Genomic DNA, 15,937 nt, shown 5'->3' with positions numbered 1-15,937 from the left:
CGCCGCTGCCTCCGTCATCCCGCCTCGCCTTCCTCTCCAGGTCCGCGCCGGGCTGAATGGCCTACCCGGATGCCGCGGGCCCGGAGGAGCTGACCACCGCTCAGCGCCACGAGCTCCCGTGACCCGCCTTCCCTCACCCGGACCCCCGCGCCTGGGCCCGCGCAGGAGGAGCGGGGCCTCTGAGGGGAGCGGCGACCCCGCCGGTCCCGATCTCTTTCCAGGCGGCGGCGGCTTCTTCCGTGGGACAATATGTTCAAGAGAATGGCCGAATTTGGGCCTGACTCCGGCGGGAGAGTGAAGGTCAGTGCTCGGGTCCCTGCCGCACCGTCCCTGCTCAGGCTGGAACCCAACCGCAGTCTCCACAGACCGGGGAAGCCGAACGACTGACTGAAACTCAGCGTTCGAACCCCAACTTCCGCCGCCACCGCCTCCCTCCCCGCCCCGAGTACCTCCCGTGACCGGAAGTGCCTGGGCTGGGGCGGGACCAAGCAGACACCGGGAGATGCTGGGAAATACTGGCTCGCTGCACCGCAGCGGGCAACCCCAGTCCTGGGTGAATGGGCCGGGGTCGTGCGCATAACGGCTGCACCGGCGGCCCGAGTGCTCACAGGGTTTCCAAAGGCTGGCCGGGAAAAATCATAAATCCAGGATTGACAGACTTGCCTGACTTCCGGTTTACAAAGCCTCAAAGCTAAGCGCTTAGGGAACACTGAATTTTAGCTCTTGTCCCAAGTAGACCCCCTCATAATGCTGGACATTGCGATGCTTTATTTCCGCCCACCACACGCAGGCTATTCACTCATTTACTGTGCCAGTACTGGGGCTTGAACTCAAGGCTTCAAGCTCTCAGTTGGCTTTTTCCTCTCCAGGTTGGCGCTCTACCTCTTGAGCTGCACCTCCACTTCCAGCTTTTTTGCTCATTAAGTGGAGAGAAGAGTCTCCTGGTCTTTTATGCCTGGTCTGGCTTTGCACCGGTCCTCAGATCTCAGCTTCCTAAATAGCTAGGACTACAGTTAATCACAAGCTAGGTGACAGACTAGCTAGGTTCTTTGATTTTTTTTTTTTATTTTTATCTCAGCCCAGGTTCTTTGACTTTTAAGAAGACACTCACTCTCTTTCTTTCTTCCTTCCTTCCTTCCTTCCTTCCTTTCTTTTTTTGTCGGTCGTGGGGCTTGAACTCTGGGCTTGGGGGCTGTCCCTGAGCTCTTCAGCTCAAGGCCAGTGCCCTACCGCTTGTGCCACAGCGCCACTTACGGTTTTCGAGTGATTTATTGGAGATAAGAGTCTCACAGAGTTTCCTGCCCAGACTGGCTTTGAACCGTGATCCTCAGATCTCAGCCTCCTGAGTAACTAGGATTACAGGCGTGAGCCACCAGCGCCTGGCTTATTTCTCTTCTTTCTGATTCTCAATTTTATTACAGAAAGGACATTTTCAAAAGGAATTTCCCATGTTTGCACAAGTCTAATAATTGTTAATTTTTGAGACCTAATCTGTCATATTATTTTTAAATGTATTTATAGTGTGTTTACAGCTATTCCTGTTATAATATCACATGTAAAATGTAAATTCTTTGAAAATTCCAAAACAGCCCAAAGTTAATAGAAGGAGAAAGATCAAAAGTTCATAGCAGCAGAGGCTTCAGAAACATGAACATTTTACCTTTAACTTTAGGCAAGCTTCTGGAACAAAACTACTACAAAGAAAAGAAGGATTAAACACTAGATTTTGAGGGAAAAGGAATAGAACTTTTTCTACTGTTAGGCTCTACCAGCTTTTAAGTTTCAGGTGAGTTAAGGAGGTGAAGCCTGCGGTCTTCCGATGATTTTCTACCAAAAGTAGTCACATAAAGCTTTAAAAATTAATGACTTATTTCTCCCTGATGATTGCTATGTGATCTTATAGGTATCTTTTTCCAATTTAGATAAATCTTTATCTTTTTCATTGGTGAAGTCTTCAATTGTCTAACAACATACAGGAACTTAGGTTAGCACTTGTACTCACTAAGTCAAACCTTGAATTTGAGGCCCAGTTGATGGTTAACAACCAGTGCTTCTGTAGCACTTACTCAAACATAAAAACTGCTTGCCTTTTTCTAAAGTGACTTTAGCCTTAATTAAATTTTTCACATTTTTTTTTCTTCAGACTTTTTTTTTTGTTGTGAAAATACCATACAGAGGGGTTACAATTACATGGGCAAGATAATGAGTACATTTCTTATCAAGCATTGTTATCTCCTCATTTGTTTCCCCTTCCCATCCCTTTCTATCCCCCCCAAGTCCCCTTACCCCCCCCTTTTCCTGTTATTTTATTACTAGTTATTGATTATGTTGACACTGCTTCAGATACAACTAGTGGACAATGTGGCCTAAGATTCATGTGCAAAACTGGGTTCTTTTCACTTGAAACTTTTTCTGTTGTTATTATTGGTCCTGGGGTTTGAACTCAGAGCCTAGGTGCTGTCCCTGGACTTTTCACTAAGGTTAGTAGTGTTCTACCATTTTGGGTCATAGTGCCACTTCCTGTTTTCTTATGGTTAATTGGAGATGAGTCTCATAGACTTTCAGGGCTGGTTTTGAACTGCAGTCCTCAGATCTCAGCCTCCTGCGTAGCTAAAATTACAGGTATGAGCCACCAGTGCTCTTCTTTTATAAGTGCTCTGCCTTTATAATAATCACATATGATGAGAAATTTGTAGGTCATTGGAGAACTGGGAACAGTTGTAGCAAACATACCATTGAGTCAATGTTACCATCTTTGCCATAGCTGAATCCCAATTGCAATACTTAATGTAGCATTTATTTATTTATAATTTTTATTGTTATTATAAAAGTGATGTACTAAGGGGTTACAGTTACATGAGTCAGGTAAAGAGTAAATTTCTTTTTGTACAGTGTCACTCCTTCCCTCCAAGTTCTCTCCCAGTTTTTCCCTTCCATCCCCACACACAAGTTGTATAGTTCATTTTCAGCATTATATCCAGTGAGTACCATTGCTGCATTTGTTCACCATTTGTCCTTCCATTTCTGTACCTCCCCTTATACTCCCAGAGACATATAAAGAAACAAACAGAACAAAGACATAAAGGAACAAACAGAACAAAAAGAAAGAACAAAAACAGCAAAAAAGAAAAACCCTCTTGTTGGTGTAGCATTTATATTTAAATGATTTCAGTTTTTAAAAGCCTCTTAGCATTTGAAATCATGGGTTTGAAATTCTAATTGTAGTTCTTTTTCTAAAGGGACTAAAGTAAATACATTGTATTAGCTTTTTATCGCTATGACAAAATACTTGAATATTTTGAAGGACTAAGACTTGTGTTAGTTCATGATATTAGAGGTTTCAGTTGAGGGTTGTTTAGCCCCCTCTCTACATGCCCCCAGGCAAGATTGAACATCTTGGTAGGAAGGCTAAACAAAGCTGCTTACTTCACTGTGGCAGAAACAGGTGGGGGAGGGCAGAAAAGGAGAGAGGAGAAAGGGGGCACAGAGAGAAAGGAGCCAGGAACAAGATATTCCCAGTGGCCTAGTTCCTCCAGACCTTACCTTCCAAATCAGCCATTCAGCTATGAAGTCCTCAGTGGATAATCTGTTGATAACATTAGTATCATCAAGATCACCTCTTCATAGTTCCATCAGCTGGGGACCAAGTTTTCAACACATGAGCCTTTTGAGGGTGAATGACATATCCAAACCATAACATACATAGGAATAGAACAGAAAGTGTTTGTCCCTTCTTCTAACTAAACTTCTCTCACAAACTGCCTCTGATTTTTTTTTTTTTTTTGCTAGCATACCTTAGTTGAATGAGAAAGGTTTTAGGCGTGCCATTTCCACACATGTATACAGTGCATACCAATCAATTGTACCTGCCTTTAAGATGTGTACTATGCTTTGGTTAATAGTGGTTAAACTAATTAATAAGGTTGTTAACATCAGGAGATGCAACTTTGGGTCCCTCTCCTCCCCCCAGAAGCCTTGCTTTCAGATTTATAAGTAAAGGATCTTTTGTGTTTCTTTTAATAAAACTCTCAGCTGCTTACATGGTGATTTAAAAATTTTCAAATAGGAAGCATTATAATACAATCTTGTGTTTATTTATGTTCATATGAAACTAGAGTGTCTGAAATAGATTTAAGAAAAATCTATGTTAAGAGAATTATAATTTTTCTTTTAGGGAGTTACTATTGTTAAACCAATAGTTTATGGTAATGTTGCTCGATATTTTGGGAAGAAAAGAGAAGAAGATGGACATACCCACCAGTGGACAGTATATGTAAAACCATATAGAAATGAGGTAGGCACTTGTTTCTTCCTCTAACATTTTTTTGAAGTAGTTTTGCTTGAAAATGAATTGTATCATTCTTTTGTAGTAACTTTCCAATGAAATTGGTCCATTATGGGAATGTTGCCCCAAACCTTTTTTTTTTTCAAGAATAGAAAACTCTCATCTTCATGTACTTTTAGAAATCAGTTTTCTAAAAATGTTTTCTAACTAAATTAAGGCAACAAGTTATTCTTCTACAAACACAGTACAGATCTATTTTCCAAACATCACATTTATCTTAATAAAGTATTTAATTAGGTGTCTCAGGAATAGCAGCTAATACTTACAGTAATGATGTATAATAAACCTTCAGAGCTAGCTGGGCACCAGTGGCTGATGCCTGTAATTCTAGCTATTCAGGAGGCTGCGATCTGAGGATCATAGTTCAAAGCCAGCTCTGGCAGGAAAGTCAGTAAGACTCTTATCTCCAATTAACCACCAGAAAACTGGAAGTGGTGCTGTGTCTCAAATGGTAGAGTGTTTGCCTTGATCTGAAGAGCTGAAGAACAGTGCCCAAACCCAGAGTTCAAGCCTCATGACCGACAAAAAAAAAAAAGCCTTCAGAGAATGTGGAAAACAGATGTACTGTAATCTGATTACTATTATTTCTGCTGTTAAATCTCTAGTGCTTGGGAAACAGCCAATGCACAGTCAGTATTTAACAGATATTTACTGAATTGAATGAATTATTCAGTGCACATATGATTGTAGCAGCATAATTCAAATAATAGAAAAGTAGGAAGAACCCATATGTCTCTCCACTGATGAGTGGGTAAATGAAATGTTTATCTATAAAGTGGAATATTATGAGGCATTAAAAGGAAATAAAGTCCTAATACAAACATGCGGATGAATATTGAACACATTTTGCTAATCAAAAAAGGTAGACATAAAATGCTATATATTGTATGATACCCTTTATATGAAATGTTCTGTAAGGGCAAATTCATAGACACAAAATATATTAGCGGTTGTCAGTGGGTAGAAGTAAGAGAGAAGTTAGATGTTCAGTACTCCTAGATGGAAGTTTATTCTTTTTTTTTTTTAATTGTCAAGGTGATGTACAGAGGGGTTAGAGTTACATAAAAGACAATATGTTGGAAATGAGCTGTACAATTGGGGGGTTGGGGAGGGAAAGTAGGAGAACATTGAGGGAAGGGGTAACAAGTTTGACAAGAAATGTACTCATTACCTTACTTATTTAATTGTAACCCCTCTGTACATCATCTTGACACTTAAAAGTTTATTCTTGTGTGATAAGAAATGTTGCCAGGTGCTGATGGCTCACCCCTGTAATCCTAGCTACTTAGGAGGCTGAGATTGAGGATCGTGGTTCAAAGCCAGCCTTGGCAGGAAAGTCCTCAAGACTCTTTTCTCCAATAAACCACTCGGAAAACCAGAAGTGGCGTTGTGGCTCAAATGGTAGAATGCTAACCTTGAGCTGAAGAGCCGAGGGACAGTGCTCAGCCCAGAGTTCAAGCCCCATGACCAACCCCCCTCCCCTAATACCTAGTACCTGAGAGTAACTTAGCATTTTTAACTGGTATCTGATACAGCAATTTTGATACTTGCCCAGATATTTGTATAATCAGGGAAGTATTACTGAAAGAATCTTCAAAAATGCTTATGAAAATCTTCCTCAGAAAGAATACTTACAGAATAATAGGAGACAAATCCCAAGGCATTAAGATATAATTGAAGTATAATCCCAGTTATACTTTTTTTTTTTTTTTTGCCAGTCCTGGGCCTTGAACTCTGGGCCTGGGAGTTATCCCTGAGCTCTTTTGCTCAAGGCTAGTACTCTACCATTTCAGCCACAGCCTCATTTCAGGCTTTTTCTGAAATATAATTGGAAGTAATACTTTCCTGCCTGGGCTGGCTTCAAACACAATCTTCAGATCTCAGCCTCTTGAATAGCTAGGATTACAGGTCCCAGCCCTTTTAAAAAATATATATATTTTTTTGGAAACAGGGTCTTGCCAAGTTGCCCACACTGACCTCCAACTTTCAATCTTCCTGCTTTGGCCTGCTTATATATTGGTAGACTCAGCTAACTCATTTTTTAAAAATTAGATGCCATAAAATTTAAAGGGAAGTATTTTATAAAGTGATGTACATATTCTTAGTGTATTGCCATTCTGATTTTTATAGGTAAATATAGAACTAATTAATTTTTCTACATTTTAGGATATGTCAGCATATGTGAAGAAAATCCAGTTTAAATTACATGAAAGCTATGGCAATCCTTTAAGAGGTACAGTATAACTTCTGATTTACAATGTACAAAGTTAAAAAGGACCATGAAATTAAATCTGTAATTTATAATTGTTTGTTGTTTTTTTTCCCCCCTCTTCTCTTTAGTTGTTACTAAGCCTCCATATGAAATTACTGAAACAGGATGGGGTGAATTTGAAATAATCATCAAAATATTTTTCATTGACCCCAATGAAAGACCTGTGAGTAATATTAATCTTTGCCTATTTTAGTGACTGTGAAAATGTAATAGTAATCGCTAGGTAGATTTGTCTACCCATGCTGGCTTCTAACAGTGATCCTCAGATCTCAGACTCATGAACACCTGGGATTACCCACAAGAGCCACTAGTACCTAGCCCTTCCCTATTCTTTGTGTGGGTATGTGTGTGCCATATTAGGGCTTAAATTCAGAACTCAGGCCCTAAGCTTTTTCACTCAAGGCTGGCATTGTACCACTTGAGCCACAGCTTCTATTCTGAATAAGAGTCTTGCAGATTTGTCTACCTGGACTAACTTCGAACCAGGATCTTCAAATCTCAGCCTCCTGAGTATCAAGGATTATAGATGTGAGCCACTGATAACTGATTTGAAATATCCCCCCCCCAATAAATTTGTAAACTTGACTCTTCACAGACAGTTATAATAATTAATCAAATTTTACTTTTATAGAAAAAGTAATTCATATCTTAGTGATTTTCCAGGTTTAATTTCTATAACTGTATCTTTGTTATTTTTGTGTGTACTTATTTTCTAGAGGCCTAAATAGATTCTTAACTTCTTCAAACCATTCTTGTTACTCTAGATGTTCACACACAGTGAGGCCAAAGGGGGGTATTATCAGGAAAGGCAAAGACACAATGTCTGTGTGCATCTGAACATATAAAATAATACTTACTGAAATGAGCTCCAGGAAATAAAAACAAGACTTTTTTTCTTTGCTGCTGTTTTTATTTTCTTTTTGTTCCTTTATCTGTCTTTGGGAGGACAAGTGGAGGGCACAGAAATGGAGGGACAAAGCGTGAATAAATGCAGCAGTGATACTCAGTAGACACTCTGTTGAAAATGACCTATAAACTTGTAAGTAGGGACAGGAGAGAGACTGGGAGAATGTGAGGGAAGGGGTGACATTTTCCAAGAAGAAATATACTTATTACCTGATTGGTATAACTGTAATCCTTCTGCAGAACAATAAAAAATAAGCCGGGTGAGCTAGGAAGGTGGCTTATTGGTAGAGTACTTGCCTTGCATGCATGAGGCCCTGGGTTCGATTCCTCAGCACCACATAAGCCGAAAAAGCCAAAAGTGGAGCTATGGCTCAAGTGGTAGAGCACTTGTCTTGAAATGAAGTGCCCAACCCAGAGTTCAAGCCCCACGACCGATCAAAAACAAAGAACAATAAAAAATAATAACTTTTTAAAAGTTTGTGTTAGCTAAATATGGATAGATGGTGATACCTAATATGAAAGTTAAAGAGTGATTTGCTACAGTAAGTTATAGTTTAATCAGGTTTAATGAAGATTGTAATTCAGTTAGAAATGACAGTGTTAGGCTAGCGAGAAGAGGATTGGTGAGTGAATACAGTCACAGTTCTCAATGTAGATGCACAAAAATGTAGCTAGGAAACTTGATGAGATTGGTAGGGGTTGGATAGATGGGATTGGGGGAGAAAAATAGAAGGAGTGACTCTACTCTTCAAAAATGCATTATACACATAGATGGACATGTGAAATTGAAACCATCTTGTGCAGTATTTGAAGATAGTTTTTAAAAAAAAAATGACAGTGTTTCATGGTGATGTAAACAGTTACATAGATGTGACATGTTTTTATATTGCAGGTAACCCTTTATCATCTGTTAAAGTTGTTCCAATCAGATACCAATGCAATGCTGGGGAAAAAGACAGTGGTTTCAGAATTCTATGATGAAATGGTAAGATTCTATAGTGCATGTTTTGAAAGCATTTCAAGTTGGAGAATTTTGAAGTTATTAGGCTTTTTTTCTTTAATCTCAAGATATTTCAAGACCCAACAGCAATGATGCAGCAGTTACTAACAACGTCTCGCCAGCTAACATTAGGAGCCTATAAGCATGAAACTGAATGTAAGTACCATGTATTCTCAAATCTGAAAGGTAAGAGCATGCCTAGCATGTCAACAAAGAAGAGTGAGCAGGGGAAAGAGAAAAGACATCAGCCAAGTTAATAGAAGACTCTGGTCATATGGAGACTTGTGGGTAACTTTGAGGAATTAAGATTATTAGATTGAATGAGATGTAAATCTTTTGTGGGTATTAAGCAGAGGTGTGAACATCAGACCAGCATTTTCAAACAATCACCCTGACTGCTATGTGAGAAAAGACTATAAAGCAGAATAGTTGGGGGGATGTTCCAGTAATCCAGTTGTAACATGTGTCTGGACCAGAGTGAAGGCAGCAGTGAGAAAGGGGCAGACCCTCCCTATTTTAGAATTTGCTAACGGTAAGCCAGGTGCCAGTGGCTCACGCCTGTAATCCTAGCTACTTAGGAGGCTGAGATCTGAGGGTCACGGTTCAAAGCCAGCCTGGGCATGAAAGACTGTGAGACTCTTATCTCCAATAAACCACCAGAAAACCAGAAGTGGCACTGTGGCTCAAGTGGTAGTGCGTTTGCCTTGAGCTGAAGCACTCAAGGATAGCGCCCAGGCCCAGAGTTCAAGCCCCACAAATGATGTAAAATAATAATAATAATTTGTGTTAAAAATATGTTACAAAAAGCAAGCTAATAACAATGAGGAAAATGTTTATTTCCTGCATATTTTTTAGGTGCTGAATGTTTTCCATGTAATTCATTTACTCCACATACTTTTAAAAATACCTCATTTTTAACTGGATCATATAGAAAAAAAAACTGAGGGACATTGAGAGTTGTCCACATTTTCCAACTTACTGAATTTGGCTAATAAGAGCCAGGGGTATGTTTGTACTTAAATCTTTCTGATTAAAAAAATTTTTTTTCACCATTTTGCCTCTGATTAGTGACTATCTTGTTATTTTGTAAAATGCCACTGTATTTCAGCAATAATTACCTAAAGTGGCCACAAGATGGTGATGTTGAATGCAAGCAGGCATTTTTCTTTGTAAACCACTAGCCAATTTGCATATTTGTATCATATTTTACAGAAATGAGATTTTCTTGAGTAATTTTTTATGTACCCAGCTAGCATGTTTGCTTTTTTTTCTGTGCCAAGGATTGAATCCAGAGCCTCGTACATGGTAGGCAAGTGCTCTACTGTTGTATATAACCAGCCTCCAGAAATTTGCAAATATAGTTTAATGTTCCTCTGTCCTCCTAAGTCATCATAATAGTTGATAGGGGGTTTTATTTACCAGACAGTATTGTTGGTATTTCATATGAAATCTTCTCAAGAAATAGTATGGGGTATATGCTGTTGAAATTTCTGTTTTGTAAGTGTTGAAATGATAGTGTAAAGTTGAAATAACCTAGAGAGTGTCAGTAGTAGATCTAGAACGCAACTCTTGACTGATACTTTTGAAAAAGGGCATGGGTTTATTTGCATAGTGTCACTTTGTTTATATAAGTTAGAAATAATTTTACTTAGCTTTTTCATTGGCTCATGTCTTTGAGTTTGCATAACCCTCTATCTCCAAAGTAATATGTACATAGAGAAAAAAAAAAAGAATTTCTCAAACCTTAACTGTGAGTTTGTGGCCAGAATTTCATTCTTAGTTGTAAGAACAGCTTACATCTTCTGTTGGAAATTTAGACATTCTAAAGTTAGGCCTTCTTCCACCCACCTGTATATATCTTACCTTGTCTACAGTTCATCCCAGAAGCACGACCTAAGGAAATGCTCCTTTTATTACTCCATGATATAGCTTATAAATGTGAGAAAGGGCTGGGCACTGGTGGCTTATACCTGTAATCTTAGCTACACGAGAGGCTGAGATCTGAGGATCATGGTTCAGTCAGCCCAGGCAGGAAAATCTGTGAGACTCTTATCTCCAGTTACCCACCAGAAAACCAGAAGTGGTGCTGTGACGCAAGGTGATGGAGCACTAACCTTAAGCAAAAATTGCTCAGGGACAGTATCCAGGCCCTGAGTTGAAGCCCCACTAACGACAAAAGAGAAAAAAGAAAAGAAAAGAGAAAAATTAAATAATTCATCAGAAGTATTTGTCTTCCTTAGTTGCAGAACTAGAAGTGAAAACCAGAGAAAAACTAGAAGCTGCCAAGAAAAAAACAAGCTTTGAAATTGCAGAGCTTAAGGAGCGGTTAAAAGCAAGTCGTGAAACTATAAATTGTTTGAAAAATGAAATTAGGAAACTTGAAGAAGACGATCAGACAAAAGACATATAAACAATTCTGAAGCAAACTTGGTATAATCTAAACTGAAAATAAGGTAGACATTAATGATTGAAGAAATGGACTTAATGCAAATGCTATGGTGTTTCTTAAAGAGGAACTATATAGATAGTTGTCAACCATGGATTTTTCGCAGTGGAGTCAAAAGTATTCGTACTGTTCAAGCAATATTTAATAGAAAATAGATGTATATAATAAGAATGGATGCTTTGTAGGCATTTTATGGAAATTTCATGATATTGAGCACAATTTTTTAAAAATTTTTATTGGAATGTATATGAAGCATATTTTTCTTTTAATAGGCATCAAACATTTCTTTGTAAAATGTAACTTGTACAAATTTTGTACTTCCAATTAGTGTGTATATTTAATTTCTTCTTAATCTTGTCAGCCCCCATTCTACCTCATTTGTATAAGTTGATGTGCCCCATAAATGTTCAATAAATGTAGTTTATAGATCTGGTTTCTGCCTATTTTTAAGCATCTTTGGTTTGTTTGCTTATTTCTGTCTTTTGGTATCTTTGGTACCTCTTTGAGGATTTTCTGGAACTCCATTAATAAATTAACATTTCTTCCTAGTATTGTGATATTATATCTTTATTCAAGAAAATACTTCATTTCTTTTTAAGTTGTGGCATTTATAAGCACTATGGAGGTGTGTGAAGGTCTCTGTAGTATAGAATTTCTTCCTAGATACTCTGGGACTTGAGATGGGCATTTATCCCTGTGTCAGCCATCGTGCAGATTTCCCCTACCTTTCAGTTCAGTGTTTGCCAGGCCTATGAGGATAAGATTCACCAGTGTAGGTTTGAGGCCAGCCTTAGGAAAAAGGGTGGAAATCTGCTTGGAAATTTCACTTTTCAGCAAACCAACTTTCCAAGCATCTGTAAGGTAAGATTTACTGTTACTGATACAGCCAAATTCCTATTGTCAAAATTTTGGTTTGTTTTCCTCTAGTTAATATTGTCAACTCATGTTCTCAAATAAATGAGAATTATTGCCTTTAGCTGATTTAATTATATTCATGAACTGAACCTCAAATCTCCTTACTCATTTTGCAGATGAGATGATGCCGTTATTTCTTACATTATTGAGATCACTGTCATTCAGTTAACTCTAAACTCCCTTTCCAGGTTTCTTCTCACCAATCCTGCTTTATTTCTTCTCCCATAATGTTCTCTTTTTGTCGTTTTAAATTCCAATTTATACTATGTGCTACAGAAAATTTATAATTAGGGTAAAAATTCTGCTTATGAGTGAATAAAGTAGCACATGTAAAGCACTTGAATTGTAGGACCGAAGAAGGTAACATTCTGTCTACTTGCAAAGAGTCCTCAACAAAGTTCTAGCAAACCAAGTCCAATCACATATGAAATGGATTAAGTGATTCCATTGTCAAGGGATATAGGACTCAACATATAAATCCAGTCAATGTAATGTACTATTATGGATTTAAAAATTCATGTTGGAGTTCAAAAACAGCAATACCTCAAAATGTGACTGAATTTGGAGTATCCTTACAGTGGTAATTAATAAAAGGGCCACAAGGAGGAGCCCTCATTCAATTTCACTGAAATGCACAGTAGAGCACCAAAGACCATAATGAACACAGAAAGAAAGGCACAGCTTTTTCTGATAAACAAATTATGTCTAAACCTTGAGCTCAGAATCCAGCCAGAAGAATTGTAAATATATATATATATATATATTGACTGAACCACTCTGTATGTGATAGTTGCAACAGCCATAGAAAATGAACATGTACATCATCATAGAGTAGAATACAGGATAAAAAGAAAACTGTGGTCTTCTGAATAGGTGTAGAAAAGAACATCCAGCTGGAAACTGGTGGCTCATGCCTGTAGTCCTAGCTGCTTAAGAGGCTGAGATCTGAGTATGATGGTTCAAAGCCAACTAGGCATGAAAGTCCAATTAAGCACCAAAAAAGCCAGAAGTGGAACTGTGGCTTAGATGGTAGAGTGCTAGGCTTGAGAAAAAAAGAATCTCAGTGTTCAGGCCCTGAGATCAAGCCCCAGAACTTGAACACACACACAAAAATATCCAGTACCTTTTTATGCTAACCCTCCTCAAGCTAATAATGTAAAGGAATTTCCTCAACTTGAAGCATCATACATACTCATTAATGCTGTATCCATGATTGCACTGGTGGTTTTAGCCAGGGCAGTTAAGCAAGGTAAAGGAATAAAAGCCATGCAGATTAGAAAGGAAGAAGTAAAATAACGTCTAGTCACAGATTATCTGTCCTTGCCCGGAGGAAAATCCTAAAGAACCTATATACACACTTCTCAGACACACACATGTGTGAGCACACATACAGTATTAGAGATAATAAATGGGCTCAGTAGTGCTGCAGGAGGTAAGATCAATATACAAAAGTCAATTAAGTTTCTGTGTACTTGGAGTGGGCAATTTGAAAATAAAACAATTCCATTTATAACAGCAAAACATTTTTAGAAAGTAGCACTTAAAACGCAAGGAATCAGATGAAAAGTTGATCAACTTAAAACTGGTGCTTTAGTTGGGTGCCAATGGCTCAACCCTGTAATCTTTTTTTTGCCAGTCCTGGGGCCTGAACTCAGGGCCTGGGCACTGTCCCTGAGCTTCTTTTTGCTCATGACTAGCACTCTACCACTTGAGTCACAGTGCCACTTCTGGCTTTTTTCTGTGTATGTGGTACTGAGGAATCAAACCCAGGGCTTCATGCATGCTAGGCAAGCAGTCTACCACTAGACCACTTTCCCAGTCCTCAAGCCTATAATCTTAGCTACTCAGGAGGACTGAGGTTGGGAGCCAGCCCAGAGGAGAGCCAATGAGATTCTTATCTCCAATTACAAAGATAAAGCTAGAAGAGGAATGTGGACTCAAAAACTGGGATGAAGACTGAAATCACTAGAGTGATCATTGTCATCATTTAAGAAAAAATTACTTTGAGCAATCAATAAGGTAAAAGATTGGCAAGAGACTATGAGGGTGTGGTCTTTTTTGAGGTGCCAGAGGCCCAAGAAGAATTCCAATAGCACTGCACATGAAAAGCTGCTTCTCCATGGTCAGGCTTGAACTGACAAGTTTTCCTCAAGATGCTCCAGGCCACTGATAACTAATCATGACATTCCATCAAGACTACCTGTGCTAGGCCACAACCTGGACAGCACAGTACCTGACTGCCAAAGAAAGTGCTGAGAATCCACACAAAGAAGGACTTTGTGGAGCATCCCTTTTTGTTGAAAAGATCCATTCAAGTGAAATCTAGGGCATTATGTCAACATACAACTGTCACCATCTCTGCTTTTCTAACCCAGAAAAAAGTGGTCTCCATAGTAAATAAACTTACCAAAACAGAGAAACCATAAATTGAAATCATGTAGCTATACATATGCATGCATGAATCCATGTCTTATAGGTATGTGAATCTCTTTTTATCACTATGATAAAATACTGAGAGAATCAACTTAAAAAGAGGCAAGGTTTATTTTGGCTCATAGTTTCAGTCTGTGGTCCCTTGGCCCTATTGCTATTGGCCTGTGGTAAGGAAGAACATCATGGCAGAGAGAACATATACCTGGTAGTTACAGTTTTGTTCATTTAACTCCTTTGATAAAGACGTATCTCCCTAACATGGCTAACTGATCACAAGCAACACACCTAGTAATTACAGTTTATTTTTTTTAACTCTCAATACAAGATTCATATTTCTATGACAACAAACAGTACAGATAATAGTTATGATTGAAGGGAAGGGGAAAAAACGGGTGCTGGTGGCTCACACCTGTAATTCTAGATACTTAGAAGCCTGAAATCTGAGGATTGAAGTTCAAAGCCAGCCCAGGCAGGAAAGTCCATAAGACTCTTGTCTCCAATAAACTACTCAGAAAAAGCTGGAAGTGGTTCTGTGGCTCAAGTGGTAGAGTGCTAGTCCTGAGCACAAAGTCTCTCAGGGGGCAGCACCCAGGCCCTGAGTTCAAGCCCCAGGACTAGCACACACACACACACACATACACACACACACACACACACATACACCAGACAATTCCGGGAAATACCAATAATACACATGATAAAGGTACTTTGGTTCGATAGAAATGACTGCTTTTTCTCTTACTTCCAAGGAGCCTCATCTCCTAGGTTTCACCATGTCTCAGTAATACCATCAAATTATTCATCAGTACATCAGTGCATTAATCCATTGATTAGGCCAAAGCCCTCATGACGCATTCACCTCTCAGTCATACCACAAGCTGGGGACCAGCCTTCTAACACATGAGTCTTTTGGGAGGAGCCTTCATATCCAAACCATAACAATAGGTAACCACTTAGCAGTGTTAAATACTGAGTTCTTTATGCATCCCAGGCACTGTTATAAACATTGCCAGTGAATACAAGTCTCTATCATTGTTATATTAGTATGTGAGAAGGCAGTCAGAAAATGTTTAAACAAATGTAACAGTAAATAAACCAATCATAGATTTAAATTAGAAAATGTTAGGCTGGGTGTTGGTAGGTCACATAGTCATAAGGATCAAGAGATTCAAAGTCAGTCCTGGTAGAAAAAGTTCCTGAAACTCCATCTCCAATTAAGCAGCAAAATGCAAGACTAGGGATATGGTTCGAGAGGTAGTGTATCAGCAGATCAAGCATGCCAAGGGAGTATGCCAGGCCCCTAAGTTCAAGCAGAGTAGCTAGATGATAGATAGGCAGGCAGACAGGCAGATAGATAGACAGATGATAGGATGATACTGGGAGATAACAAGGACAAGGTTGGAACTTTAAATGGGAGGGTGTCTAGCCTTTATTGAGAAGTAGGAGCTGGGCACCAGTGGCTCACGCCTGTAATCCTAGCTACTCAGGAGGCTGAGATCTGAGGATCATAGTTCAAAGCCAGCCCGGGCAGAAAAGTCCGTGAGACTCTTATTTCCAATTAACCACTAGAAAACTGGAAGTGGCACTGTGGCTCAAGCGGTAGAGTACTTGCCTCGACAT

The 15,937-nt window shown here is 39.1% G+C and overlaps 1 protein-coding gene across 1 annotated transcript; it reads left to right on the top strand.

Moving 5' to 3' along the window:
* Nucleotides 1-11,402, top strand: Yeats4 (YEATS domain containing 4). Its single transcript, XM_042698751.1, has 7 exons — nucleotides 1-300; nucleotides 4,175-4,294; nucleotides 6,512-6,578; nucleotides 6,686-6,780; nucleotides 8,416-8,508; nucleotides 8,592-8,679; nucleotides 10,764-11,402. Exons 1-7 carry the CDS (start codon nucleotides 250-252, stop codon nucleotides 10,931-10,933), a joined length of 684 nt encoding a protein of 227 aa, XP_042554685.1. The 5' UTR covers nucleotides 1-249; the 3' UTR covers nucleotides 10,934-11,402.
* Nucleotides 11,403-15,937: the final 4,535 nt, after the last annotated feature.

This window comes from Dipodomys spectabilis, unplaced genomic scaffold (assembly GCF_019054845.1).
Source record: "Dipodomys spectabilis isolate Male_0828 unplaced genomic scaffold, ASM1905484v1 ptg000234l, whole genome shotgun sequence".
In the NCBI taxonomy this organism is placed as follows: domain Eukaryota; kingdom Metazoa; phylum Chordata; class Mammalia; order Rodentia; family Heteromyidae; genus Dipodomys; species Dipodomys spectabilis.
The sequence above is the reverse complement of the archived record's forward strand: the minus strand, read 5'-3'. Positions and strand labels throughout refer to the sequence as shown.